The sequence below is a fragment of the Vespa mandarinia genome, chromosome 4 (assembly GCF_050613455.1).
Source record: "Vespa mandarinia isolate Hongniang chromosome 4, ASM5061345v1, whole genome shotgun sequence".
NCBI lineage: Eukaryota > Metazoa > Arthropoda > Insecta > Hymenoptera > Vespidae > Vespa > Vespa mandarinia.
The window spans coordinates 9,727,501-9,755,000 of NC_140813.1; the positions used below are offsets into that span (position 1 = coordinate 9,727,501).

A 27,500-nucleotide genomic window follows, 5' to 3' on the forward strand; every position below is an offset into this window, starting at 1 on the left:
AACGAAGAAAAAAGGAAAGAAAGAAAGAAAGAAAGAAAGAAAGAAAGAGAAAAATAAAGAAAAGAAAGGAAAGATTTTTCGTGCTCGCTTTTACGATATTAAAACATAAATATGTTAATGCGTATTCGCAAATCTCTTAATGAGAACATTTTGAACTTCTTCACTCGGAAAAAAAGTTTTCGAATGATTTTTGTAATGTATTCGTTATATTTTACACAGTTCTCTTTTAAATAATTCGTAAATTTTGAATCTAAAACGTGGAGAAACAAATGTAAACAATAAATTCGATTTAACACCAAGTCGTTAAAAATAAAATAAAGGGGGAGAAATTAAAGTAAGAAATAAATATTAGAAAAAGAAAAGAAAAGAAAGAAATAAGATATAAAAGAAAAAAGAAAAAAGATGAAAAGAAAAATCCACCTTTATAGTACATTTACAGACATAAATATAAGTATATCCGTCATATTGAATGTATCGAAAGCTTTTTTACTAAGAAAAAGAAAAAAAAAAAGGACTTTCACACAAGCATACGATGTAAAACGTAATACGTACAATATAAGTACGTATACGTCCGATATAATTCGGAATCGACTATTTTTCTTTTTTAGATTTTTCATATATATAAAAAGCGTAAATCATAACGATGAAAAATCTCTGTAGGTATGAAATTTTTTACAGCTTGCTTACGTCTTACATTTTTTATCAATTATACGCATTCAAGTTCCACTTCAAATTTGATATTTGAAACTTTATGAAATGCGACGCAATAAGCGTATATATATATATATATACATATAAAGTATATATAAGGATTAAGATCGAAATTAATAAGAACATTGCAGTATGTATTTTAATAAAACATAAATACGATACAAAACATAAAATATCCATTAAGTAATTAATATAGTACTTGACACTTAAGAATAATACTTTTTACGAGCAAATTTCTTCGACGATGATGACTATTATTGATTGGTCGAAGCTTAAGGTTTACGTTTTACGTCTTATATCGATGCGTGGTGTTAACGACCTTAAAGCAAATAAACATAACGCGTACATATAAATGTTTCATACCTGTTAAAAGGCAGGATAAATAACAGAAAAAATAAAAGAGTAAAGAAAAATGAAAAAAAAAAAATTATACTTTCAATAATGAAACTCATTGTTCGCGAAAATTACAATAGCTACTCGAAATTGCTTTGTTTTTATTACTTTTTTTTTCCCTCACCAAAATACAAGTGTCTGCTAATTGTCAGTTAACAACCGTTATACCCTTGCGAATTCTATTTGTCATACATACAAACGCGCACAAACATACAAACATGCACGCGCACACGTGTACACAGCCATTTATGAAATATTCAACGTTTCCATAATAATTATTCGTGTACTTCTCGCAGATTATTTTTCGTTTCATTGTTAAGCCGTAATTGCCATAGAAAAAAAAAAATAATAAAAAATAAAAAATAAAAAATAAAAAATAAACAAATAAAAAAAAATTTTTTAATTTCATTGAAACATTCCAAAAACATTCACGATATTTATTGAGATCGTATTCGAATGATGTAACGCTACAATCACGTAGACGATAAACGTTATAATAGCTTACTCTCGTCACCGTCTAATTGGGTCGATAAAAGAAAAAAAGAAAACGAGAAATAAAAAAGAACGAAAGAAACATTTGCGATCTCTTCTCATCTTTTTACGAGGCCCTAACGACCGCAATCTCGGTGTTACGGTAGGAATTATTTTCTTTCTTTCTATCTCTCTCTCTCTCTCTCTCTCTCTCTCTCTCTCTCTTACTCTTCCTTTTATTTCTGATAAAATTTTTCTCTCTTTCTCTTTCTTCTTTCACCCTACAATGTGCGTGTGTGCCCTCTGCTTTTCGGCTAGCACCCAGTGTGATATATGACGCAGTCATAGACCCCCCACGGATTTAGGGGTTACGAACCTCCAAATTGATTCGAATCGTTCCACGACTATAATGCAGGGTAACTAATGACATACGCTGGACCAAGCTGATATTCCTCTCGATAAATAGAGAGAAAGAGAAAGAGAGAGAGAGAGAGAGAGAGAGAGCGAGAGAGAGAGAGAGAGCAAGAGAGTGTGTGTGTGTATATAGTAGAGACATATCCTTCCGGTTCGTTCAAAAAGATAAGAAAATCGTAAGCGACACTGATCCTGGCTGAGCCTTTTAAATCCTTTTTTTACTTGCTTGCCATTTAATTGCCATCGGATTTTCCAAATGGCTCTTCACCGGATGATACCGGAAAGAAAAGATTTTCAATATTTTTTTCTTTTTTTTTTTTTTTCTCGAAATGAGTAGGAAGGAAAAACAAAAAGAAAGGAAAAAAAAAAGCAGAAGAAAAAGAAATCTGGTTATCTTGTATCTTTAAACCCTATTTTATAGTGAGGGAAAAAAAAATACAAAAAAATCATGGAATAAAAGAAGTAATGTACTTGTAAGTCGATTCGTTCTACTCTTTGATTAATCCAAGTAATCGATAATTAACATCGAACGAAGAGATCGATTTCAAAGGAATCTTGTAGTCTGGAAGAAGAAGAAAAAGAAAAAGAAGAAAAGAAAAAAGAGAAAAAGAAAGAGAGAGAAAAAGAGAAAAAGAGAAAGAGAGAGAGAGAGAGAGAGAGAGATAACGAACGGTAATCATTCTTTCGAAGATCGATCAAGATCGGGCTTGAATCTTTTCATTCTCTCTCTCGCACTCTCTCTCTCTTCCCCCCTCCTCCTTTTCTGACGTTAATTTAAAGGTGCGATTTCAATTTCCGCAATATACCGCGTTAACCGGTTAATCATAGTTATTCGGAATGCTTCGCGTTAATTGGTGCCAAGCAAGTAAAAAGATGATCTTCACTATCGACATTTTGCAGAAAAAAAGGGAGAAAGGCACAGAGAGAGAGAGAGAGAGTGAGAGAGAGAGAGAGAGAGAGAGAGAGAGAATAAAACATCGTCGTTACCTATATCAAATTGAATAGTAATAATACCAAGAGCAAAGTACGACATAATTGCTCGTGCATTGACTCGCGTACTGGATACATGTCCAGAAAGATAATTACAAATCTCCACTCCTCCTTCTCGCACGTCGTCGTCTTCGTACTACGACTATCGACTTTTAATAATCGTGCGCGAAACTCGTTAAGATTCCGCCGATCGATCGGCTTAATGCGAGCATTTCTCTTCTAATTGCCGATATCGAGGATCTCGATCAGGGAAAAAGAAAGAAAAAAAAAAAAAGGGAAATGTTTGTCGGAACATGAACATATTCAATATAACGTATGCTTCCTATGTATATTGCACTATGTTCATTATTTATGTACACACACACATACACACACACACACACTCACACACACACACATATATATATACTCGAGTCGGCTAAAATGATAATTTACAAAACGGGAATATTGAAAAAGAGTTTTCAATTGATTCATTTTGTTTATAACACGTTACTTTCGACGAATGATTGCTGTGATTATCATTCGAAGTTTTATAAAGACAAATAGAAAACAAAAAAATTACATATGCCAACAGTGAAATACCTAAAAAGAGTTAAATACGATATGAAAGTAATGTTTCGACATATTACATTGAATTCATTCGGATAACGTTGTTCAGCTTCGAAATAATAATTTTTAATTACGGTTCTTTAATAATATAGTCATACCTTTCGACATATCGTACGAACAAAATCTTTTCGTAGGTAATGCAAAAAAAAAAGAAAAAACAGAAAAAAGAAAGAAAGAAAAAATCGAAAGATAAAATTTATGCTGCACGATTATTCCTCCTTGCTTGTCCCCTCTCCCCTCCATCCATGTATTTTGTCTCTTCAAGTAGGTGTTTTTTATTTTTCTTTTCTTTTTTATTTATTTATTTATTTTTATTTTTTCATAAATCACCCGCGCTGCAGGAGCTAATCGAAGTGAGCGAAACAAGCCAGCAAAAAAAAAAAAAAAAAGAAAAAGAAAGAAAAGAAAAAAAGAAGAAGAATAAAACCAAAGAATGAAAGCTCGATAAATGCTTTCAACGTGATTTCGGATATTCTCATAGCAGACAACGCCTCCGCGTGCGACACGAGAGGTAGGTATTACAATGACGAACGGACGTCGCTTGACTTAATAGTCGATGCGTTAAGGTTTAATAGTCGTTGTATGAGAGGGGGAGATAAAGAAAAAGAAAAAGAAAAAAAAAAAAAGAAAAAAGAAAAAGAAAAGGAAAAAAGGACCTACGTGTGAGACGCCTACGCACGGGCAACTCCTTTTCCACGCACCTGCACGTCCATCGTGCCATTGAACGATGTTCGTGAAAAGAAAAGAAAATAAAAGAAAAGAAAAGGAAAGGAAAGAAAAGGATAGAAAAAAAGAAAGCAAGAAAAAGAAAATGAAGGACGACGGATGAAGGAAAAAAAAAGTGAGTACGTAGAAAAAATTTCAACGAGCGGATACGATCGCATGATTTGTCTGGAAAATATCATTATTGACAAACGATGATCGTCTTCTTTACTACGAAAACGATAAGTATGTATGAAATCGTTTTGTTTGCTTGTGTCGAGATACCATCAACCAACCAACCGATCGACGGACCAACCGAGCGACCAAGCGATCGACCGACCATTTATATCATTAGAATAAATGTAAAGTGGAAAACGAGTAGATTGGTCTTATCCTTCTCTTCCTCTTCCTCCCTCCACCCATCTCTCTCTTTCCCTTTCTCTCTCTCTCTCTCTCTTTCTTTACTCCTCTTCCTCTTTCGTTTCTCTTATTCTCTTCTAGATTCTCTTCTTCTCGCTATCGTTTCTAGAGCGGAGATGCAGGGGGTGGAAAATCGGAGGCGGACGGGGAACGGTAGGGCGCATTTACATGATATGAATATAATGGAGAGGGCTGGGTCGTTCGTACTACCCAAGAGCGTGCTGCCGACCTACCAACTTCGAGAGCGCTACCTGTTGAACGAATGGAGTTCAAACCCTCGCTGACCTACAGGATATATTCGTAGGGTCCCTCTAATATCGTCTACTAATCGTTACTTTCTCGCTATAATTCGATCTCATCATTCGATTTTTATCTTTTTAGATATACCTCTATCTACGTATATGTATATTCTATATACTCTACATATGTATATTCTGTATTTTCTTCATTATAAAATTATAATTCAAATGATTCTTCATACTTTCTACTACTCCTTTCACCATATAAAAATATTTAATAAAACAATTATATATTTATATTATAGAAGAAAAATAATAAATCGATATTTTTTATTAATTATGTAATTTTTTTTGTTTCTTTTTTTCTTTTTTCTTTCTTTTTTTTTTCTTTTTAATTTATAAAACTTTTCATTAAACTTCTAGAATATTTCATGAGAAATAGAGAAAATGAGTTAACTTAAAAGTATTGGAAATTTCAGAAAGAAAGTCTGAGAAAGATGAGCCGATCTCGGGAAAAAAAGAATTTGAGAAACGGGAAGCACCGCACAGCAGGAGATGAGAATTTTTAATATGGAGAAAGAAGAAAATGATAGAAGGATAGTGAAGCTAATCCAGTTACCGATTTCCATCAAGATATATTACAAACCACATCCCTTTCTGGTGGCTGTTGAACGTATGTTGGAACTGACGAATTACTTTTTCTCTCTTTCTCTTTTTCTTTTCTTATTCCTTTTTCTCTTTTTCTTTTTTTATTCCTTTTTTTCTTTTTTTTTTTTCTTTTGGACTGTCGAAAAACATCTGACATCATTTTTTTATATTCATATTAAATAAAAAAAAAAAAAAAAAAAAAAAAGAGAGAGAGAGAAAGAAAGAAAAAACAAATGACAATAATTTAAAAGATATTTATTTGTATATAACACGAGAGAATTATACTTTTATATATGTATGAAATAAACATGTAATATCTCCATGAAAATAATATTTTAAATTTTCCTCTCAATATTTGACTGTCTAAAACAGAAGATTGGATATATTAAAACATAGATTGGCGAATTTCGTCGTTTTATGCGTAAATAACAAAAATCACAATTAAAAAAAAGAAAAGAAATAAAAGAGAAAAAGGTGAGAGGGAAAGAAAATAATTCTCTTTTTATCAATTTACATATATCAAAACTTGATTGATGGCGACGACACGAATTAATTTGATAAAGGAATTAAAAACATTTTACAATTACATCCATCAACAACACCGAACACTTCTTTGTAATACCGATAAAAATACGACATAGGTATGCAATCAATGCCGGCATAATCTAGCGTTAAGCGACAAATTAACGTCAAAGATATTCAAACGTTTCCTTTTAATGTAACACCTTAGTATTGTTCACGTTCTATCGGATATTCTCACTGGGAATATTTCTTCGATGCGTGCGTGAAACTAGTAGTTATACAAAGAGAGATGGGAAGAGAATGGAATTGAATAGAATAGAAGAGAATAGAAGAGAGAGAGAGAGAGAGACAGAGAAAGAGAGAGACAGAGAGAGAGAGAGAGAGAAAGAGAGATAGATAGATAGATAAAGAGATAAAGAGAGAAAGAGATGGTGTACGTCTAGCGTTTAGTCGGGGTCGTCGAGTCACGATTAATTTCAATTCTTGTCGCACAAGTACTACTTCCTACGAAAAAGACGAAGAGGACGGACGTATGGACGGACGTACGGACGGTGAACGTACGCCGTCGATTCAAAAGAATCCCGAAGGAGCAAATGAAAGAAAGAAAGAAAGAGAAAAAGAATGAAAGAAAGAAAGAAAGGAAAGGTCGCGAGAACTCTCGTATAAGAGCGACAATCGAGAGGCGCCACCGTCCCACCATCACGAGACCATTGAAATCGTTTCGACTCCGAGGCACGACTGTTTAAAGACGATCATATGTCGCCATACGTCCGGACAACATATGCTACGTGAGCAAAGATGTGTCTCGTCTTGTCCTCTTCTCTCTTTCCTACCATCCCGGAACACAATGTATCTACTTCCTACGTCCTTTCAAATACGAAGGATTATACCTTAGGATGGTTACATAGGGTGTTTCTCAAAAGGATAATTCTACTAAAATAGATAATGATGATAATAATAATAATAACAATAATAGTAATAATAATAATAGTAATAATAATAATAATAATATAAATAAAGAAATAAAAGACATTCACAATTTCTTTAATCGAATGAATTAATGAATGATCCTACAATCAAAAAAAGAAATTTGATCTTAAGATACATAAATACATATCTAGATATATACATATTTTTATATATGTGTATATATATATATACACAAAGATAAATACGTATGTAGATATATACATATTTTTATACATATATATGTATATATATATATATAAAGAATAAGTCTTAAAATAAACAATGTCCAATAAAAAAATTGTTCACATTTTATATAAAACCGATCGATAATTAATAATTTAATTATATTAAATCAATTAATTTATTTAATTTAATTATTAATTTTAATTAATTTATTTTATGAAGATATTTATTATAATCATAACTCTTTATTATATAACTTACTCATAAATCAATCGAACAAATACATGGATATATTTATTTACATTTTTATAGACAATAATATATTTATTAAAGATTTCTATAAAAACGTAAATATCGTGCCTATAACACACCTCTATTATCGATGATCAATCGATTTGACGTAAATCGTGGCACGCATGAAATTCGCGTAGTCACCTTTAAGAGGTAAAGGCTCAGGGAAGGGAGGGAGGAGGAAAGGATGAGGGCGAACAGGGGGGGGAGGGGCGCCTGTATTTCGAGGTAATAGAACGAAAGGAGATGCACCGTCTGGTTATATATGTAGCTTTGAGAAATATATAATAGAGTAGGATTATTAAAGAGACGAGTTCTAAGGCGTTCTAAAGTTAAAACGAAAAAGATTCTAAGGCTTTATACAAGGCAAAGCGAACCAATCCTGAAAAGAGCTTTCTCTTCGCTCTTCCTCCCCTAATATTCGCGCGTTAAACCACATGCGATTTACGCTCACGCGAGTAACACCGTTCTCGTGAAAATGTGTACCTTAGATCAAAGCTTCAGACATAACGTAGGTAACTCGCGTAAGCTCCAGCTAAGGAGGGCTCTATCTTTTGAACATTTTTCAGAGAGAGAGAGAGAGAGAGAGAGAGAGAGAAAGAGAGAGAGAGAGAGAAAACCGGTCCGCTAAATCTTTTCATTAAAATACACACTAAGAAGAGGATCTAAGGATCTTTCACGAGAAAGAAAGAAATAAGTACGGATTCAAACAAAAAAAAGGAAAAAGAAAAGGAAGTCATCACAGCTTTCGTGTAAGAATTAACGCAGGACTTTTCACCTTTCTACTCTCTTTTATACATGCGTCAAATCTTTTTATGAGAAAAAGATTTCATTTTAAGTTTTATAAGATTATAAGGCAACATTCTTTCTCTCTCTCACTCTCTCTTTTTCATTACCTTCACATTTTCCTCGAATATATCAAAACGACGAATTATATCTAAATTAATATACATTTGTTTTTCTTTTTTTTATAATAGACATATCGAAATTAACGATACGATGACGATATATATGCGATAATCTTTGTATACGATGTAATATATTATACAATAGTTATCTGTTTAAATGTAATAAAAATAATCTTGTAGCAAAACCTCAAAGATCAAAGGGACATATGTAAAATGTAAACAATAAATTCAGATGATGTTTAGAATACATATATATATATATATATATATATATATATATATATATATATATAAATAAAGAATATCTACGAGTATAAGAATAAATGAATAAAAAGAATAAATAAAAAAGAATAAATAAGAAAGAAAGAAACGGTAAAACGTAATAAGACTGACCTTGCGAAGAACGCTGCGGCTGCGCTGGCCTGTGCCGGTGTTCCTGGCACCCCACTAACGTTGTAAGAATACTTCGTCTCCTGATAAACCTGATACGCGTTCTGCGGCTTGGAGTGTGACGATCTATGATAATAGTGCTCTCCGTAGGGACTCTTTTCAGCTTGACGATCGACGACGTTCGGTACCTTCAGGTATGCCTGGATCGCCGGTGATGATGCCGAGGACGTCGAACCTGACGACAATTTCGCGTGACATTTCTCATGAGAAAGCTTCTCCTGTGGTGCACCATGCAAATGTGACTTCTCGTGAGCGGTAACGATTGCCTTGTCGATCGTACCGTAAGATTTAAAATCATAGCCCTTCAACTCGCCGTAATACTTGAGATTCTCGACCTTGAATCCATGAGTAGAATCGTGATTCCCCTTGGATTTTACTGGTTCGTGCTTACCAACGTAACCTACGACGTCTTGCGAGGATTTCATCCTGTCCATCGACTTCCCAGTCCCTTCGACACCGTGCAGAGCAACCACCTTGGATGAAGACTGTGGCTTCTCGATCTTCAGCATGGATCTATCAACGGGACGGCCTTGCGCCGCTTCGTTGGCCTTCAGCAAGGACTCCACGGCACTCTTATATTTATCGCTCGTACTGGTTAGTTCGCAACATGGGGAAGGTGCACTACTGAAACCATTATTACCTGTCACACCAACGCAAACACCGTTGTTACTACTATTAATACTACTACTACTACTACTACTATTATTACTACAACAACCACCGGCACATGGAACACCACTGTTTAAAATAACACTGCCACTGCAACCCGATCTAATCTGTTGTTGTTGTTGTTGTTGTTGTTGTTGCTGTTGTTGCTGTTGTGCTGGTTGATGATAACTATGATGATTATGATTATGATGATGATGATGATGATGATGATTATAATGACTATAATGGCTGTGATAATGATGACTAGTCTTTAATTGCTCAACGTGACACTTTGGCGTCAATAAAAGTTCCGAATCGTCGCTACTGTCACAATAAATATCTTCCTTGTTGCAACTGCTGCTGCTATTGTTGCTGCTGCTACTGTTGTTGTTATTGTTGTTGTTGTTGTTGTTATTGTTGTTATTATTCGGACAACGTAATAACAACACGTCGCATGTCTTATGCTGGAAACGTTGGCTACGAGCCGACGGCAAACGTATTGCTTCTCGCGCGGTCGGCGTGATACTGGCTAGATTAGAGGGCGTCTCGGCGCCATGAGTGGAGCCTCCCCTCCCTCCGCCTCCCCCTCCTACGACACCGCAGCCGCTACTACAGCACAAGCCGCCGCAACTTGTGCTCCCTGCACTACATCCTCCTCCTCCTCCTCCTCCACCTCCACCTCCTACCCCTAAACACACACCAACACTTACACCTATACCACCACTACCTCCCCCTGCTACTCCTCCTACTGTTGTTCCTCCTATTCCTCCTCCTGCTCCTCCTAATCCGGCACCCTGACGTCTTGTCGTCCTCTCCTCTTGCTGCAAGTGACAAGGAAACGTATTAATCCTTTGCATAGAAGAATGTGCTCCTAACTCTTCCTACACGGCTTAGTTCTCGAGATTCGTGAATGAATGGGTCAGAAACCAACCAACCACGTGTTGGATTTACTATGCGGGTAGAATACGTTTATAAGGTATATGAATGGAGAAAAGTGTGAAGAAAGAAATAAAAATATTGCTTAACGTAACACAGTTGATTCATTAGTTTTTTCGTAAATTTTGTTCCTTTTTTCTCTTTCTTTTTTATATGTATATAAACTTAATGTGAATAAAACTTAAAACAAAAATGTAAAATAAAAATTATAACAGATATTATATATAGAATTATAACATGATAATATTTAATAATTCAATTAATCCTCAACGTAACATATATACATACACACATATATATATATATGATATATATATATATATAACGATATATATATATATATATATATATATATATATATATATATCGTTTATCATTAAATTTCATAAAAATAATTATGACAAAATAATTTTTTCATTATTTCCATTATTTCAATTTTAATATTAACTTATAACAACGTAATAATGTTTCTTTAAGTTTTATTAAGCGATCAATTGAATTCGTTTCAATACGGGTTGAACATGGACGTTCTGAAAAGGAAATAATTTAAGTGAAGTGAAAACAACGTTCTAATTTTGTTGCGAACGTTCGTCGTCGTACACGTTAGAGAAATGATTATAAATTGTTTTTTCTTTTTTTTTTTTCTTTTTATTTTTCATTTTTTCGTTCGTTCGAAACTTCCATAACAGAAAGAACTATTTCAATGTGAACGGGAAAGAGGAATGAGTATAAATGGACGTACGAAGAAGCCACCTGCTGCTTGTATTTTTCTAGACACACCGGTTTCGAACAGCCGACAGACACTTTTTTATTTGACGCGTGTTTCTCCCGAGAACTTTTTCTAACATTCACATAGGTCAGTATTCGACCAATGAGAAAACGGATATAATAATAGAATACCTCTTTCTCTTTTGTATACGATAAACGATTAAAACACTTACACACACACACACTTATATATATATATATATATATATATATATATATATATATATATATATGTAAACTCACCTGCGTTCTTCTCGAATCATCCTGACGTCTAACAATTTCCGAATATTTCGGTGGTTCAGCATGATATTTTGGTGGTGGTTCTGACTTTGGTGGTGTTTCTTGATACTTCGGAGGTCTGTCGTATTGACGATACTTGGGTGGATCAATGTAAGGATTATTCTGATGCCTATAGTAATCCGGTAATTGGCATTCGGTCAAATCAGATTGAGATCTGTTCAATTGATAATTTGGTGGTATTGCCGGATTGTTCTTCTGTTCCAGATGATGATGATGATGATGATTTTGTTTAACGTGTTTTGAATTCTGTGATTTCTCCTGATTCCTATCTTTTTTATCAGATTTATCTTTACATTTGTCCTGCGTTGAAGCCAAGTTTGTGTTAGGTCCTTCGATCTTGTAAAAAGTTAATTCTTTTTTATTTGAACCACCTGATTTGTCAGTGCTAGATCGATAAGATTTATTTGGCTGTTGTTGTTGTTGCGGCTGTTGTTGTTGTTGTTGTTGTTGTTGTTGTTGTTGTTGTTGTTGTTGTTGTTGTTGTTGTTGCTGCTGCTGCTGCTGCTGCTGCTGCTGCTGCTGCTGCTGCTGCTGTTGTGATTGTTGCTGTGATTGTTGTTGCTGTTGTTGTTGTTGTTGCTGTTGCTGAAGTTGTTGTTGTTGAAGATTCTCCAATTTCGGTGGTGGATCGATATGATAGAATGTCAACTCTCGCGAATCCTGTGATTTGGATCGCGTTTCATGATAAGCGTACTGCTGTCTCTCAGGCTGCGAATGACTCCTTGAATATCTTTGCTCGAACTTAGTCAACCCGTCCTGCTGATATCTACTGGTTAATCTTGCCGTTGATCTCTCAGCATTTGAATCGAGTCGAACGGAATTGCGCCCGTACTCGAGATACTCGTCTCCGTATTTGAAGATCTGCCGTGGCTTATACTTCTCCTCGAACTGGGAATAATTGTAAGTGTTGAAGCCGACCTGATTGAAGTCCCTACTGAGATTCGAGGAGTCGTAATTCGTTGAAGTTACTGCCTCCACGTTTATCTGAAAAGAATAAGATGAATACGGTTGTCGTTAGATGAAAGAAAAATGTATATTATATACTATATTATATATATATATATATATATATATATATTATATATATATATGATATAAGTATATATTATATATTATATATATATATATATATGAATACGGTTGTCGTTAGATGAAAGAAAAATGTATATTATATACTATATTATATATATATATATATATATATATATATATATATATATATATATAAAGAAGAGATAGAACAAAGAATGAAAATGTAAAGTTTCAGTTTTGAATTTAAGTTCACTGAAAGACAAAAGATAAAGTGTACTAAGGTATGCATAAGATTCTTTGCCAGTTGATTCTTGATATAGGAAATACGAAAAGAAAGGAAGAGGAGGAGGAGGAGGAGGAGGAGGGAGAGAAAGAAGAAGAAGTCGAAAGTACGATTCACGAGAACAGAAGAAGAAGAAGAAGAAGAAAAAGAAGAAGAACTCTCAGAGAGTAAGTCTCATGGGGTCATAAATCGGGGAACGTCTTATTCTTAAACGGTCGAGTATTTAGCGTGAAACAAAAAGCCAGCGTTCGCGATAAATAAAATCTGACACCGAGGGGGCGTGTCGTTTTTATCTCTTTCTATCTTTCTATCCTTCTTCCTTTCAGGGATAAAGCAGAGCACTCTGCCCTTCTCCAAGGGTTTCGAACTAAAGCGTTGCCGAATGATGGTACCCCTTAAAGAATGTTCACGCTGGGACTACCCTAACGGTTTGCCGAGATAAAGTTCTCTAACTTTAATATTCGATTCGATTTATATTTTTAATGAATTACCTATTTTTAACTTCTGAAAATCTACGAAATTCATTTAAATAAATAATTCCAAAAATATAAGTAAACTTGAAATGAAACATTTTTCATATCTTTTATTAATATTATTATTATTATTATTATTATTATTATTATTTTTCGATTGATTTTGTATCGATGTAATATAAAATCGTTTCCTTATAACGATACATTTTTTTTCTATATCATATTTTGTGAAAATAATGAAATATTGATAGTTTATTGGGCATAGGTTTTTCTTTGTTTTTTTTTTTTTTTTTTTTTTTTTTTTATAGATCTAAAATCAGCTTTAATCGAGACGATGATCTTAAATCATCGTGTAACGTTGAGTATAAAGCTATAACTTCCTCATGAAGGATCGAAAGCATAGCCTCCGGGGCTATGGTTATATATCATCCTTGGTAATGAAGACTACAACAGCGTGCTACCGACGGTGGTTTTATATATCAGCGCTCGCTTAAAGTATACCTATGTGTACTTACACGTAATATTAATACGAACAAAAAAAAAAAAACAGTAGTGTACAACAACGTTTTATGTTCTAGATTGAGAAATTTTTTATAAAGAGAGGGAAAAATTTGTGTTACTTCCTTGCCTTCGAGAAAATTTTTTAAAAATTATTTCAAACATACCGCACAATTTGTTTTTTCATTTTTTTTTCTTTATATATATATATATATATATATATATATATATATATCCTGCGTATAGTTTTGTGCTTTTCTTTTTTTTAATTTTTTTTCCTTTACTTTTTTTCCTTCTTTTTTTTTCAACCTTCCGCCATTTCAAAGTTTCAGCTCAAAATTTCGATCAAAAATTCAAACGCTTCGTTCGCTTTTGTTCTTGACATTTTGGAATGCAAAATATGAATATAATTTTTAATTATCGGAATATACACCGCGCGACGTCCAGAAACATTCATAAATCATAACATGTCGTTCCGTCGACTGTCATTCATCTTAATCCGTCAATTTTCGGCGTAAATTCACGTATTCGAAAATGAAATAACGAATTATCTTAAATAAAATTATTTTAAATAAAATTAAACTAACAATAATCGCCTTTCGAATTTCATCTCGATAAATTCTTATTATTCATATTAGATCGTCGAATATATTTGATATCGTATTTTTCAATATATACTTATTCATTTTCAATTCAAAATATTTAATCAATCCTTTGAACTTTTTCTTTTTTTCTATGAATTAATATCGATTACAAAATTTTCCAATATCATTTATTTCTTTATCCTTAATTATCCTGAGAATTCTGTTTACAATTGATCACTTAGTCGTATAACATTCGAATTCAAAATTCCTAAAGCATACAGAGAGTCAAATCAATGTCGCATAGAAGCATCAAAGTGATCAGGAACAACGATAGAATCTTAATGTGACAAAGACGTAGAAATGAGATAGAGAAAGATAAAGACAGATACAAATACAGAGAGGGAGAGAGAGAGAGAGAGAGAGAGAAATTCGATCGATGTCGGACTAGTCAGTAATACCACTTGATCGCTAATTGACCCTAATCTCTCCCTAGAGTGACGAGGATCGGTAGTGTAACGATGCCCTTTGGCCGACGTGCCGCCTTTGAAGCCTTTGATACGTGTTAAAAAAAAAAAAGAAAGAAAAAACCAAAACAAAAAAAAAAGAAAAGAAAGAAAAGGAAAAGAACAATTTGAAAGGTGGCCGAAGCAATTTGTACGCAGAATCGAGATCCAAGGGAATTCTGCTTGTAAGATTTCTGGCTTACCTTTGAGAATTTGTGAATTGTTCGTTTAAACGCTTTCCTCTTTAACTCTCTCTCTCTCTCTCTCTCTCTCTCTCTCTCTGTCTGTCTGTTTGCCTATCAATCTATATGTCTAATACATTCTCAAGAGGATAAAGAAATAGAAAAAAGGAAGAAAGATGATAGAAATAAACGATTGATGAAAGATGGAAAGAGATAGAGAGAGAGAGAGAGAGAAAGAGAAAGAGAAAGAGAGAAAGAGAGAAAGAGAATACCAATGGAGAGTGAAAGTGAAGGAGGGATGGTAATCTCAATTCAAAGGGTAGTAAACCCCTTCAGTTAGCCGTGTAAACGCAAGTGAAAACAAAGTTCGGCGTACAAACACGAAATAAAGGTACACCTAACGAAGTTCATTCCAACAGTTTGACTACTTACCGACTTCTCTCTTCTCTCTCTCTCTCTCTCTCTCTCTCTATCTTTCTCTCTTTATCTATCTGTTTGTCAATTCGCGATGAACGCAAAAGAGCGAGGAACATATATATATGTACATATTCAAAATGAATTCAACGGCATGCCTTCTCTCATCTCGATATCACCAACGAGATACAAAGATCTTTTGCAAACTCTCACATTTAATATTCTTGACGGTCCGATTTACTCTTGCCTATTTTCGTCGGGCCACAGGGAAATAATTCCGGGCGAAATATTTATGAATTCTCTTGACTTTACTTTCGCCCATTTAAACTTTTGACTTTAATGATTTCAAAAAGGAATTACTTCTTTATTTCTTTTTTCTTTCTTTCTTTCTTTGTTTCCGTTCTTTTCTTTTTTGTTCAAATACTTTATAACGAATCTTTGAACGTTGATATTATCCAAACGTTGACTTGGAATATATTTCATACTATTTTTTGTTGATCGTATATGCGTTCATTCGTTCGTTCGTTCGTTTGTTCGTTCGTTCGTTCGTTCGTTCGTTCGTTCGTTCATTCGTTGGTTGCTTTGTTTGTTTGTTTATTTGTTTTGAACACAAGTAACGAGATAAAGAGACCATAACAACGGTATAAAAAACGAATTCTCTTGATGCTTATTAGATATATGTATACATGTATATATGTGTATTATAAATGAATTTGTCACTTTTAGCCCGAAGGGTTATTAAGAACGATAGAGAGAGAAAAAGAGAGAGAGAAAGAATAAGGTTAACGTATATGATTTTCACAGCGGACTGACCTATCTCAATAGCACGTTTTTTACCCCACTGCTCGGCCAATCAAATTATAAGCGCTCGGTTGGACGTTCGAATGAGAATCTTCGTCGATTCTCTGTCACATTTTATTTCGAAATTGAAAGGACCTTTCTTTCTCTTTCTCTTTCTCTTTCCTCTCTCTCTCTCTCTCTCTCTCTTTCTCTCTCTCTTTCTCTCATATATATACTATCTTTTAGCGACTAGAAAAGAAATTATTCGACTGGCCGAACGATATTGAGCGAAAAACGCTTTTTATTACGATTTCGTTCATAAAGTTTTTCTCTTTCTCTTTCTCTCTTTCTCTCTCTCTCTTTCTTTCTCTTTCCTTTTCTCAATCTCTTTTACTCTCCCTCTCTCTCTCTCTCTCTTTCTTTCTTTCATTCTCTTTTTTTGTCTATTCGTTGGAAAGCACTTTGAAGGAAATACCATGATCGAACTTTCGCGTTGTTTTAATCGAAAGAAAGAAAGAAATAAAGGGGGACAACATCTCGAAACGTCCCCATGGGAAAACCTTCAAAGAAAGGTCCGACACCATCGTCATCAGGAATTCGTTCTCTTTTACATTGTTTTTTTTTCTTCCTTTTTTATTCTTCTCCCTTTCTCTCTTTCTCTCTCTCTCTCTCTCTCTCTCTCTCTCTGTCTCTCTGTCTCTCTCTCTTTTTCTCTCTTCCTCTTTTAGTTTTTATTCTCGCAAAAGAAGAAAGATGATTATTCACCGAATGAAGAAACAAGGAACGTAGATAGGAAAAAATTACGTCGAGAGCGAACATTATGTCGAGGGTGGTATACGATTCAATCTTCGACCCGCAAACACGACGTACAGATCGAGAAGGATCGACCATCGTAAGTAAATACATGGACAGACACATCTACGTGGATACCGACTATGGGGAATGTCTTTTTAATATGGAAGTCGGTATATCTCTTTGAACAGAAAAAGAAAGAGAGAGAGAGAGAGAGAGAGAGAAAGGAAAAATAGAGAATGAAGAAGAATCATAAAAATGGATGGACTTACTGACTGACTGACTCGCGCGATAAAAAAAAAAATAAGAGAAAAAAAAAAAAGAAAGGAACCGACAACCAGAGCAAAGAGATAGAGTCTACGTAAAAAGAAAGTTCGGAGATAACAAATGAATCTCGAGAAAAAAATAGAGAGAGAGAGAGAGAGAGAGGAAGAAGGTGGAAGGGAAGAAGGAGGGATGGAGAAGGAGGACTAAGCAATCTCTTACGGTTGAGTTTGTTTTACTAAGGAACGGGGGGAGGTCTCGATCACTCCAAATAATCATGGCACCACACGCGAGTCTTTCGCATCATCGCATCTACGAGAATAAGGGCAGGAATGGCGAGGTGAAAAATACTTAAAAAAAAAAAAAGATAAGGATGACGAAACTGTTTGCAAAAAGAGAGTAAGAGAAAGAGAAAGAGAGAAACAGATAGAGACAGAGAGAGAGAGAGAGAGAGAAAGAGAGAGATAGAGAGAGAGAGAGAGAGAGAGAGAGAGAAAGAGAGAAAGAAAGAGAAAAAGAAAGAAAGAAAGATAATAACAAAAGAAGAATGCCGACGTAATGATAAGAGCAAGAAAAAGACAAACCGATGTCATTGTCGTTTAAAAAGGAACTTCTTTTTATTCGCGAAAAGAAAAAAAAAAGAAAAAGTCCAATCTCTACTTGTCCATCTCTTAGCGTCCAGTGCAATGGCACAAAAGGTCTGTGGTGTCTATCTGTCCGTCCAACAAGACTATTCCACGAGTAATATTTCATTTCTTCTTTTTTCTTGTTTTCTTCTTTTTTCTTTTCTTTCTTTCTTTCTTCCTCTCTTTCTCTCTCTCTCTCTCTCTCTCTCTTTTTCATTCTCTTTCTCCCACTTTTTCTTTCTCTATCCATATTTTTTTCGCCCCTTTTATTATACTAAACACGCAAAGGTATCAACATTTTCTAACTTATTAATATCATTGGATACATGTATTAGTGGAATACAAGTTTTACTGTGCTTTCTCCGGTTAAAAAAAAAGGGAAAAAGAAAAAAGGGTGTATCGTAGAGATAACAGAGAGAGAGAAAGAGAGAGAGAGAGAGAGAAAGAGAGAGAGAGAAAGTGGTTTGGCTCGCAGGGTTCGTCTAATCCTGTTTTTCCAGCGGTGGAAAATCACGCAATTAGTAGATTAGAGAGATGATCATGCGTATTGCAGAACGGTAACCCTCGCGAATAACAACCAGGTACAAAAGGCTCGTAAGCCTCTCAGGGAAGCTGGTTATTTTTCTTTCATTAGACGAAGGTATTCGCGCTCTTCGTTTTATCATACTCGCCATGTGCTCACTCACAACCAACCGTCCAACCAACCAACCAATGAACGAACGAACGAACGTTACACGTTCTTCTCTCTCTTGCAATTTGTATTTGTATACACATACACACACACACATATATACACACTTATAAACACTTAGATACGAATATCGTGGAATATTGAGAAATGAGAGAATACAAAGTAATCATGGAGCGCGAAAGATACATACCTATAAAACGGAAACGAGTTGTAACAAGTATCGTCCTCATAATTTCATCTCATTCAACTTATTTTCCCCTATCGAAATTCTTTGAACTTTAAAAACTTATCATCTTTGAAAAAGCAAAGGAATACTTCGAAAGCTTCTCCTCAGTTCCCATATCTCAAGTCGACAAACTCAACTTTCAACAAACTTAGTTAATTTTAATATTGATAACACGAGATATACGTCGATACCAATTTAAAATGGTTACATCAGAGAATAAGAGAGAGAGAGAGAGAGAGAGAGAGAGAGAGAGAGAGAGAGAGAGAGAAAGAGAGAAAGAGATCAATAAAAATTGTTCAAGTAGTTTAGTTGTAAATTCGACATTGGACAGAATTTCTATATGTATTAAGTATATATATATATATATATATATATATATATATATAAAATCTTAATAATTTCAATTAAATAATCAATCGTACATCGAGAGTTGATTGTACCTTATTAAGATATATTACTAACACAAAAGTTCACATGAAATAAAGAAGAGATCGAATATTTTTAGATCCCAAAATATATACCTGAAGAGGAATCGTATAGATCGAATAGACCAATCCTCTTATCCAGTACTTTTGTCTTCTGTATCTCCAAATTTTTCTCTTTCTTGACATTCTTCAAATATTCATGCTTTTTGCCAATTCGCTTTATCATTTCCATTCTATTCTCTTATTCCCTATCCACGTACTGTCTTTATCGAAGAAAGAAAACCAAGATCGTAACATAGAAGATAAAAATAAAGATAGAAACCATTTTCTTTTAGTACATCAAGTTAAGATTTACGAACTAATTGAATACGTGAGTATCTCGCCGATTGAAAAAAAAAAGAAAATAAAGAAAAGAAAAAGAAAAAAGTAATAAAAAATACCTCTCTGGCAATATTCCATTTAATATGTTCATGGTAGATATCAACGAACGAATGAATTTACGTCTGTCTATGTTTTTATATGTGTAAGTATAGATACAGATAAGTATATTATGTATGGTCTAGACGTTATCGAGCCATGAAATAAATTTGAAATAGTACTTACGGTAGTGACTTACAGTTAAAATACTTTCTACTTTCTAACATACACGTAAATACCAACTTATTACACGAGAGTGTCATTTTTACGATATTTGCTATATTCTTTAAGTGTCGAGTAACTATATAAGGGAACAGCACGTCTTTGTTATCTTTCAATTAACTATCCAACTTATTCGCGAGTTTGCACAATATGTTATAGTTCACGTAATGCTCTTTACGAGAGGATCGACGAATAAACGAGTTAATCCATCAAAGACGATCTCTAGTCGACGATCTTCACGTTTCTTTTCCACTATATTTCATTGATACTTATTTAATGATAGTCCCCATCGTCTAGCTTTTACAAGGGGAAATAAGAAAAGATGATCGATTTACAATTTGTTCTTGTTTTAACTCGTCGAAAAGTACATTGTATAAAAATACTTTATGTATATGTGTTCTATGTATGTGTGTGTGTGTGTGTATGTTTATCGAAAAAATTTCAACAAGATCTTCGTACGTGAAAAGATGTAAATCGATTTGAGAGACAACGGCCGGATCAGTGGTGCAAAAACAAAAAACAAGAAAAAAGCAAAAAAAAGGAAGAAAGAAAGAAAAAAAAAGATAGAAATACAAACGTCATTGGAAATGTCAGGAACCTTTTAAAGCCCAGTGTTATCCTTGGCAGATTCCCAAAGGACACTCTTATCTCCCAACTGGTGTTTGCTTTGTGGATCTTAACAGGGTAACCTTCGCTGTTGGCAGAAACGCTTCAGAAGAGAAATTCTACATTGCTTGGTGTTAACTGGACCGAACCGGTGTTAGTGTGCATAAGGTTACTATACCCTACGTGTCTAGTGAAATAACAAGAGCGAAACATATAACGAAAGGAAGGAAAAGATGGAAGAAATAGTGAATAACATTCGACAAGTGTGCTATCGAGAGAGAAAGTCGATGTGTTTATATGTATCTACGTGTAGAGTATACACGCGTGTGCGAAAGAGAAAGACAGAAAAAGAGAGAGAAAGAGAGAGAGAGAGAGAGGAAGAGAGAGAGAGAGAAAGAGTAAGAGAGGATAAGACGACAATCCGTTGCGTAAATGCCAGGAGGATTTAGATCGGACGTCTCTAATGGCAGCAGGATTTCAATGGCAAATGGCACCTGCCAGATCCTCACCACTTGTTTGGCCAAAGGATTTGTGAAGTCTGCCGGGCGAGATGTGCACCAAGGTTTGTCTGTCCCGTTACGAACGATCAGAGCTACCTACAGAATCGTGAAAATTAACCATGACAGTGTTTTAATGAAAATGAAGAAAGAAAGAAAAAAGAAAAAAAAAGGAAGAAAGAAAAAGAGAAATGAAAAAAATGAAAATGAGAAGGACAAAAAGGAAAACAAATAAAAGAGGAAAAAAAAAGAACAGGAAAAAAGACGACGAATCAAATCCCGCTAAGAACTTTGGTCTTTTAAATTGAAGTCCTGTACATCAAAAGAAAGCTGTAGAGTAGTTTTTTCGAAAAGAAAAAGAAAAAAAAATTAAATCCCACGATCCTAAATGACCCCCGACCGATCTAGTCTCGATCATGAAATCAACCAAAAAATGTTTAACTATATCCATAGAAGAAAGAAGATAGGATGGAAGGAGGCTTGTAATGTTAGCCGGGTAATACAAGCCAACGCAAAGAAAAAGAGCGATAGTTAAAGAAAGAGAGAGAAAAAGAGAGAGAGAGAGAGGGAAAGAGAGAGAGAGAGAGAGAGAGAGAGAGAGAGAGAGAGAGATAGTAATAGACGTGAGTAAATGAAAAAGAAGAAGATAGAGGAAAAGTGTGAGTGAAAGAGAGAGGATGCTAACCCTTCTTCCTCTTTTCAAAAGCCCGAATCCTTCTTCTACACTCGAGGAGAGCAAACAATCTAACAAGCAAAAAAGTCCCTTTTACACCGAGGTTGTTCGATGCTTGTTAAGAAAATCCCCAACCCCACAGGCCAGTTTTCTTTCTTTAGAGTTAAAAGAGAAAGAGAGAGAGAGAAAGAGAGTGAGAGAGAGAGAGAAAGAGAGTGAGAGAGAGAGAGAGAGAAAGAGAAATAAAGAAAGAAAAAGAGAGACAGAGTAATGTAGTGAAAGAGATGAGACGAAGAGCGAAGAGACATGGGGGATGTGTCCTTCGTTAAGAGACGTCGACACGGCACCTGGTGTACGATTACGTTCGCAGCATGTGCACATGGGGTTCGGTATGGTGGCGCGAGTGTGCGCCAGAGCACGCGCGCGCACACACGCTACCGTAGCAACGGGATGGCTGGCTGTTGGTTGGATGTCCGACGACGGATCGTGACGGATGAGAAACGTCCAATCTTTCTCTTTCTCGTTTCCTACTAGCTCGACGAGTTCTGAACGAGTCTATGAAACATCGATGAATTCTACTCGTTGTTGTACTTGTTACTCTGATCTCTAAATACATCTAAACTTTCGTACGTATATCATTTCGATTTTATAATCTTTAAAAAAAAAAAAAAAGAAAAAACAGGAAAGAAACAAAATGACGTTCTGCATTTTCTAATTATTGTTTAATATTATTAAAATCGTCTACAACTCAATTTTAATTTGTTTCTCTTTCTTTGTTTTTTTTTTTATAACTAAAAAGAAAATTATATAATTTTGAAACTTATAAGTATAATACAGCTATATTATTATTAAGGGTTAATGATTATTAAGGATTAAGATATTATTATTATTAAAGATATATATATAAATATATATATATATATATATAAAATTAATGAACATTTTTTGAATATGTGATAATAGATTAATTTTATCACTATAGATTAATATTAATAAAAAAATAAAAAATAAAAAATAAAAAACAAATGAGATAAGAATTAAAAGATAAATATATACGCATGGCATTGCACTTGAGTTTATACTATTCTCAGTAATCAAGTTTCCAGAGAAATCCGTTCTGGAGAATTATTTATAAATTTGATATTTTTGAAAAAAGTTACTATGCTAAGCAAACAATAGTCATGATTCATATATACAGGTATACGTACATACAAATATTGAATTGATGAAAAATTGAGTATACAAAAATTGAAGAAAAATTTTATTTACTATTTTTAGTAAATTGAAAAAAATATTCTTTAATTTTTGAGATATAAAACATTGAAGAATTTTTCTTCAATTTTTGTATAAAAAGTAGGACAAAATTTGGCATCAATCCAATATATGTATATATATATATATGTATATACATATGTATATACATATATTTTAGATAGTAAATTGGTCAATGATACTTTTAATAAATTTCATCTCTTTTCTACAATAATATCATTCATATTTTCTATTACATTGAGTTTTTATAATGATCACGAATGAATGAAAAGATTGTTTTTATGAAAGTATGAGAATGCTAACCCATGAGAATGGAAAGTATATTTTTAGAAAGTTACGCTTGACGTTATAAAATCACATCTGTACCAAGAAAAGAAAGAACTATTCCAACCTAAAAAAAAAAATATAAAAAAAATAAAAAAAATTAAAAAAAATTAAAGAAAATATTCTGAAAATGAAACGTACGATAATAATTCATATCCGTTAATTCTCTTTTTTTCTCTTTTCCAATCTTAAAATCGAAGCAAAGAAAAGTTTTTCTTATCGAAGAACAAGAAACGATAGTAAATGATGTTCAATAATATTTCGTGACTTAAGATATACAATGCGTGTACTCGAAGACATCCGAAGCGCAAAAAGTGTGCTAACTCGACGGGCCGACAGAGGGAAGGAAAACTTGATGGATTTTAACCCTAACCGGTATTCGATTACCGATGACGGCACCCCTTGGCCGATAATCCATTATAGTTCTTGCATCCACTTCACCCCTCAAAACCTCCCCCCTGATCCTCGTCTCCCTCCCTCCCTCCCTCCCGCCCTCCCTCACTCCCTCCCTCCCTCCTTTCCTTTCTTCTCCTCTCCACCACTACACTCCATTCCACTCCACCTCTCTCTCCCTTAAATCTCCTCCTCTCCACCCGCCATCGTTCGTCGCCATGACTCGTACATTTTCTGGAATTTATCAAGTCCAGATTGGATAGTAAATGAACTTTACGTGGAATTTCGATACCCTTGAGAATCTATGTTAAGAAAATGGCCGATTCGAAATTGCAAAGATATCAATTTTATATATACTGAATCATTGTTCTACAAGATTACGTATTGTCGTTTGAAATTAATAAATTTTTTAGTTAAATCAAATTGATTTTGAATAAACAAATAGATACCTAGTATGTAGGATCAAACTTTAATTCTATATTATAAAAATTAAACTTATGTAACGTCTACTGTAAATTAAACCTATGTAATTTTTCAATTACATATATATATATATATATATATATATATATATATGTATATATATATATATATATATATACATATGTTACATTTTTAAAAAATTTTATTTTATTTAAATAAATGTCACAATTCAAATATATACATATTTAGATATATGAAGTATTATATATAATTGATATAATTTCTATTTAATTATTACATATGAATAATTAAATAAATGGTATGATATATAATTATATAATTTTATATAATATATTATTCCTAAATTTAAACTTATTTAAATTTACTATTAAAATTTATTATTCACATACTAATAATATATAACATATAAATACCTAATTTATATGTTATATATAAAAGATAAATTAATTCTTACTTCGTATCGAAGTGTTTAATGTTACTAAGTACTTATAAATGTTAATTATACAATTACTATAATATCTCAGTACAAATAATACCATTATATATAACTTTTCTATTATATAATTTTTAAAATGATTAACAAATTAATATACATAAGTATATATATATAATATAATGCAAAAAACTGATTAAAATATGGTATTTCAAATATATGCGTATATGTTGATAGAACTTAATGATAGTTCCGACGAAAGATGCAACGTTCGTGAAAAAAAAATATGACAGGTTCAAGAGTGGATGCATTTCGATGGGAAACTAGGGGAGGTGAGGGTGGTATGGAGATGGGGGGATCGAAGAGAAGAGAGAAAGAGAGAGAGAGAAAGAGAGTGAAAAGAGACGAAGGAGAGGAAACGCTCGATTCGGTTCTCAAGGACTAAAGTCAGCTACGATCGTAGTAAAGTGAAGAGGAGAAAGAACGAGTGGGAGGAAGGGGGGTGTGATGATACGGTCGTTTCTATACTATACGTAGGTACGTACGAGTATAGAAGGGAAGAAAAGGGCGGGGCCCCTTTAATCTTCGCGGATCAAAACGTCGTGGCGGCACGAGGCAAATCGGGCCCTACACAACACACATTTAAACATATACACCCGCATACAAACGATTACTAACGCCTGCAACGAGGAGGACCATGATTGCTTCGCGTATTCGAGTGGAAGCCTAACAGCATTTCAAAGGGACGGCCACCGCAAAGAAATTGTATTGTAATTAAAACGACTTCCACATTGAGAAGATATATACATATATATATATATATATATATATATATATATATCACCATCTGTAAGTTTATATGTGTGTGTGTATGTGTATGATGCTCTTATATAACAAAAAAGAATTTCTAGACTAGAAGATCTTTCATTAAACAAAATTTAAACTTTCAGGAAAAGAATTGAGTTTATGAAAATATAAAATCAACGAATAAATTAATAATAAAGAATAAAGAATAAAAAGTTCTTCTTATCGAAGAATAAGAAACGTTAGTAAATGATGTTCAATAATATTTCGTGGCTTAAGATATACAATGCGTGTACTCGAAGACATCTGAAGCGCAGAAAATGTACTAACTCGACGGGCCGACAGAGGGAAGGAAAAGCTAGATTACCGCGTTCAACGATGAAATGTATTTTATTTTCCTTTTTTGTTTTTTTATTTATTTATGAATCTCTCTCTCTCTCTCTCTCTCACTTTTTCTCTTACTATCTCTATATCTCTGTCTCTTTTTCTCTCATTTTTTTTCGTCGTGTTTAATCAATATTTTCCAATATCTTTCAAGCTGAAACATGCTAAAATTTACGATGCTTTATTATCAAAGACTTGCCATATTCATACCGTTAATGACTTTTTCTCTCTCGAAGTGTAATACGTATATATATAAATATATATATATATATATATATATATATATATATATATATGCATATAGATAGATAGGTTCGATCGACTAAGCGAGTATTGGGAAAGAACAGAAAAAAAGTAGAGAGGAGAGAAATACGATGCAAAAGAATGCAGAGCGAAGGTATCAGATTTAACGGTAGCGTGATTATTCGCGAAGGCTGAAAATTGGATGGCTCCATTCCGTTGTTAAGGTTCAAAAGGAAAACGTATTAAAATAAGAGAGGACACCGTTAGAGAGAGAGAGAGAGAGAGAGAGAGAAAGAAAAAGAGAATATAGCAAATCGATCTGAACGATTAAAGAGAATTCTTTTTTAAAATCTTCATCGTTTATTTCTAATGAGTTTCTTTTTATCATTTTTACGATATTCTATAAAATTAGAAAGAAATATATGTATATACGCTTTTCGAACAAAAGATTGTAGATATCATTTGTGAAATATAAAAAATTTAACATGCTATTCTTCATGAAGTTTTTCGATTAACTACATATATAACGATCCATTGAACGAATAAAATTAAAAAAGAAAAAAAAAGATGAAAAATGTATCTTTTTAATTCGATACGTTTTTCCTTGTTTCTATAAATTGCGAAAATGTGTCAATTCTTTATACATAAAAAAAAAAAGAATTGAAAAATGAAAAAAAAAAAAGATGAGGGATGGTCGTTTAACACGAGAAAAATACTATTTCGAATAAGAGAGAACATTGTTAAAGAGAAAAAAAGAAAGAAGGAGAGAGAAAGAGACAGGAAGAGAGATAGAGAGAGAGAGAAAGCGAGAGTATAGCACAAGCAAATCGATTTAAATGATGCAAGAGAATTCTTTTATAAATTCTTTATCGTTTATTTCTAACAAATTTCTTTTTATCATTTTCTTCTATAAAATTAAAAAGAATATATATATATATATATATATATATATTCTTTTTAATTTTGTAGAAGTGTATATATATATATATATATATATATATATATATTCTTTTTAATTTTGTAGAAGTGTATATATATATATATATATATATATATATATATTCTTTTTAATTTTGTAGAAGTGTATATATATATATATTCTTTTTAATTTTATATATATATATATATATATATAAAATATATATATAATATTATATATATATATATATATATATATATATATATATACACTTTTCAAACAAAAGATTATAGATATTATTTGTGAAATGTGAAACATTAACATGCTTTTGTTCATAAAAAGTTTCTCAATTAATTATACACATAATGATCGATCGGACGAATAAAATTAAAAAATAAAAAAAAAATAAAAGAAAAAAAATGAAAAATGTAACATTTTTATTCGATGCCATACTTTTTTCGTTGTTTCTATAAATTGTGAAAATATCAATTCTTTATAAAAAAAAAAAAAAAAAAAAAAAAATA

At 33.1% G+C, this 27,500-nt stretch overlaps 1 protein-coding gene across 2 annotated transcripts in view; it reads right to left on the reverse strand.

Moving 5' to 3' along the window:
* The window catches only part of LOC118443198 (uncharacterized), a 510,470-nt gene that overhangs the window by 247,937 nt on the left and 235,033 nt on the right, over positions 1 to 27,500 (reverse strand). For both annotated transcript variants that reach the window (XM_085656601.1, XM_085656600.1), the window contains 2 exons: positions 11,516 to 12,556; positions 8,864 to 10,389 (listed from right to left, as the gene is read on the reverse strand). In XM_085656601.1, coding sequence (XP_085512727.1) covers positions 8,864 to 10,389; positions 11,516 to 12,556 — 2,567 coding nt within the window. The remainder of the gene's footprint in view (positions 1 to 8,863; positions 10,390 to 11,515; positions 12,557 to 27,500) is intronic.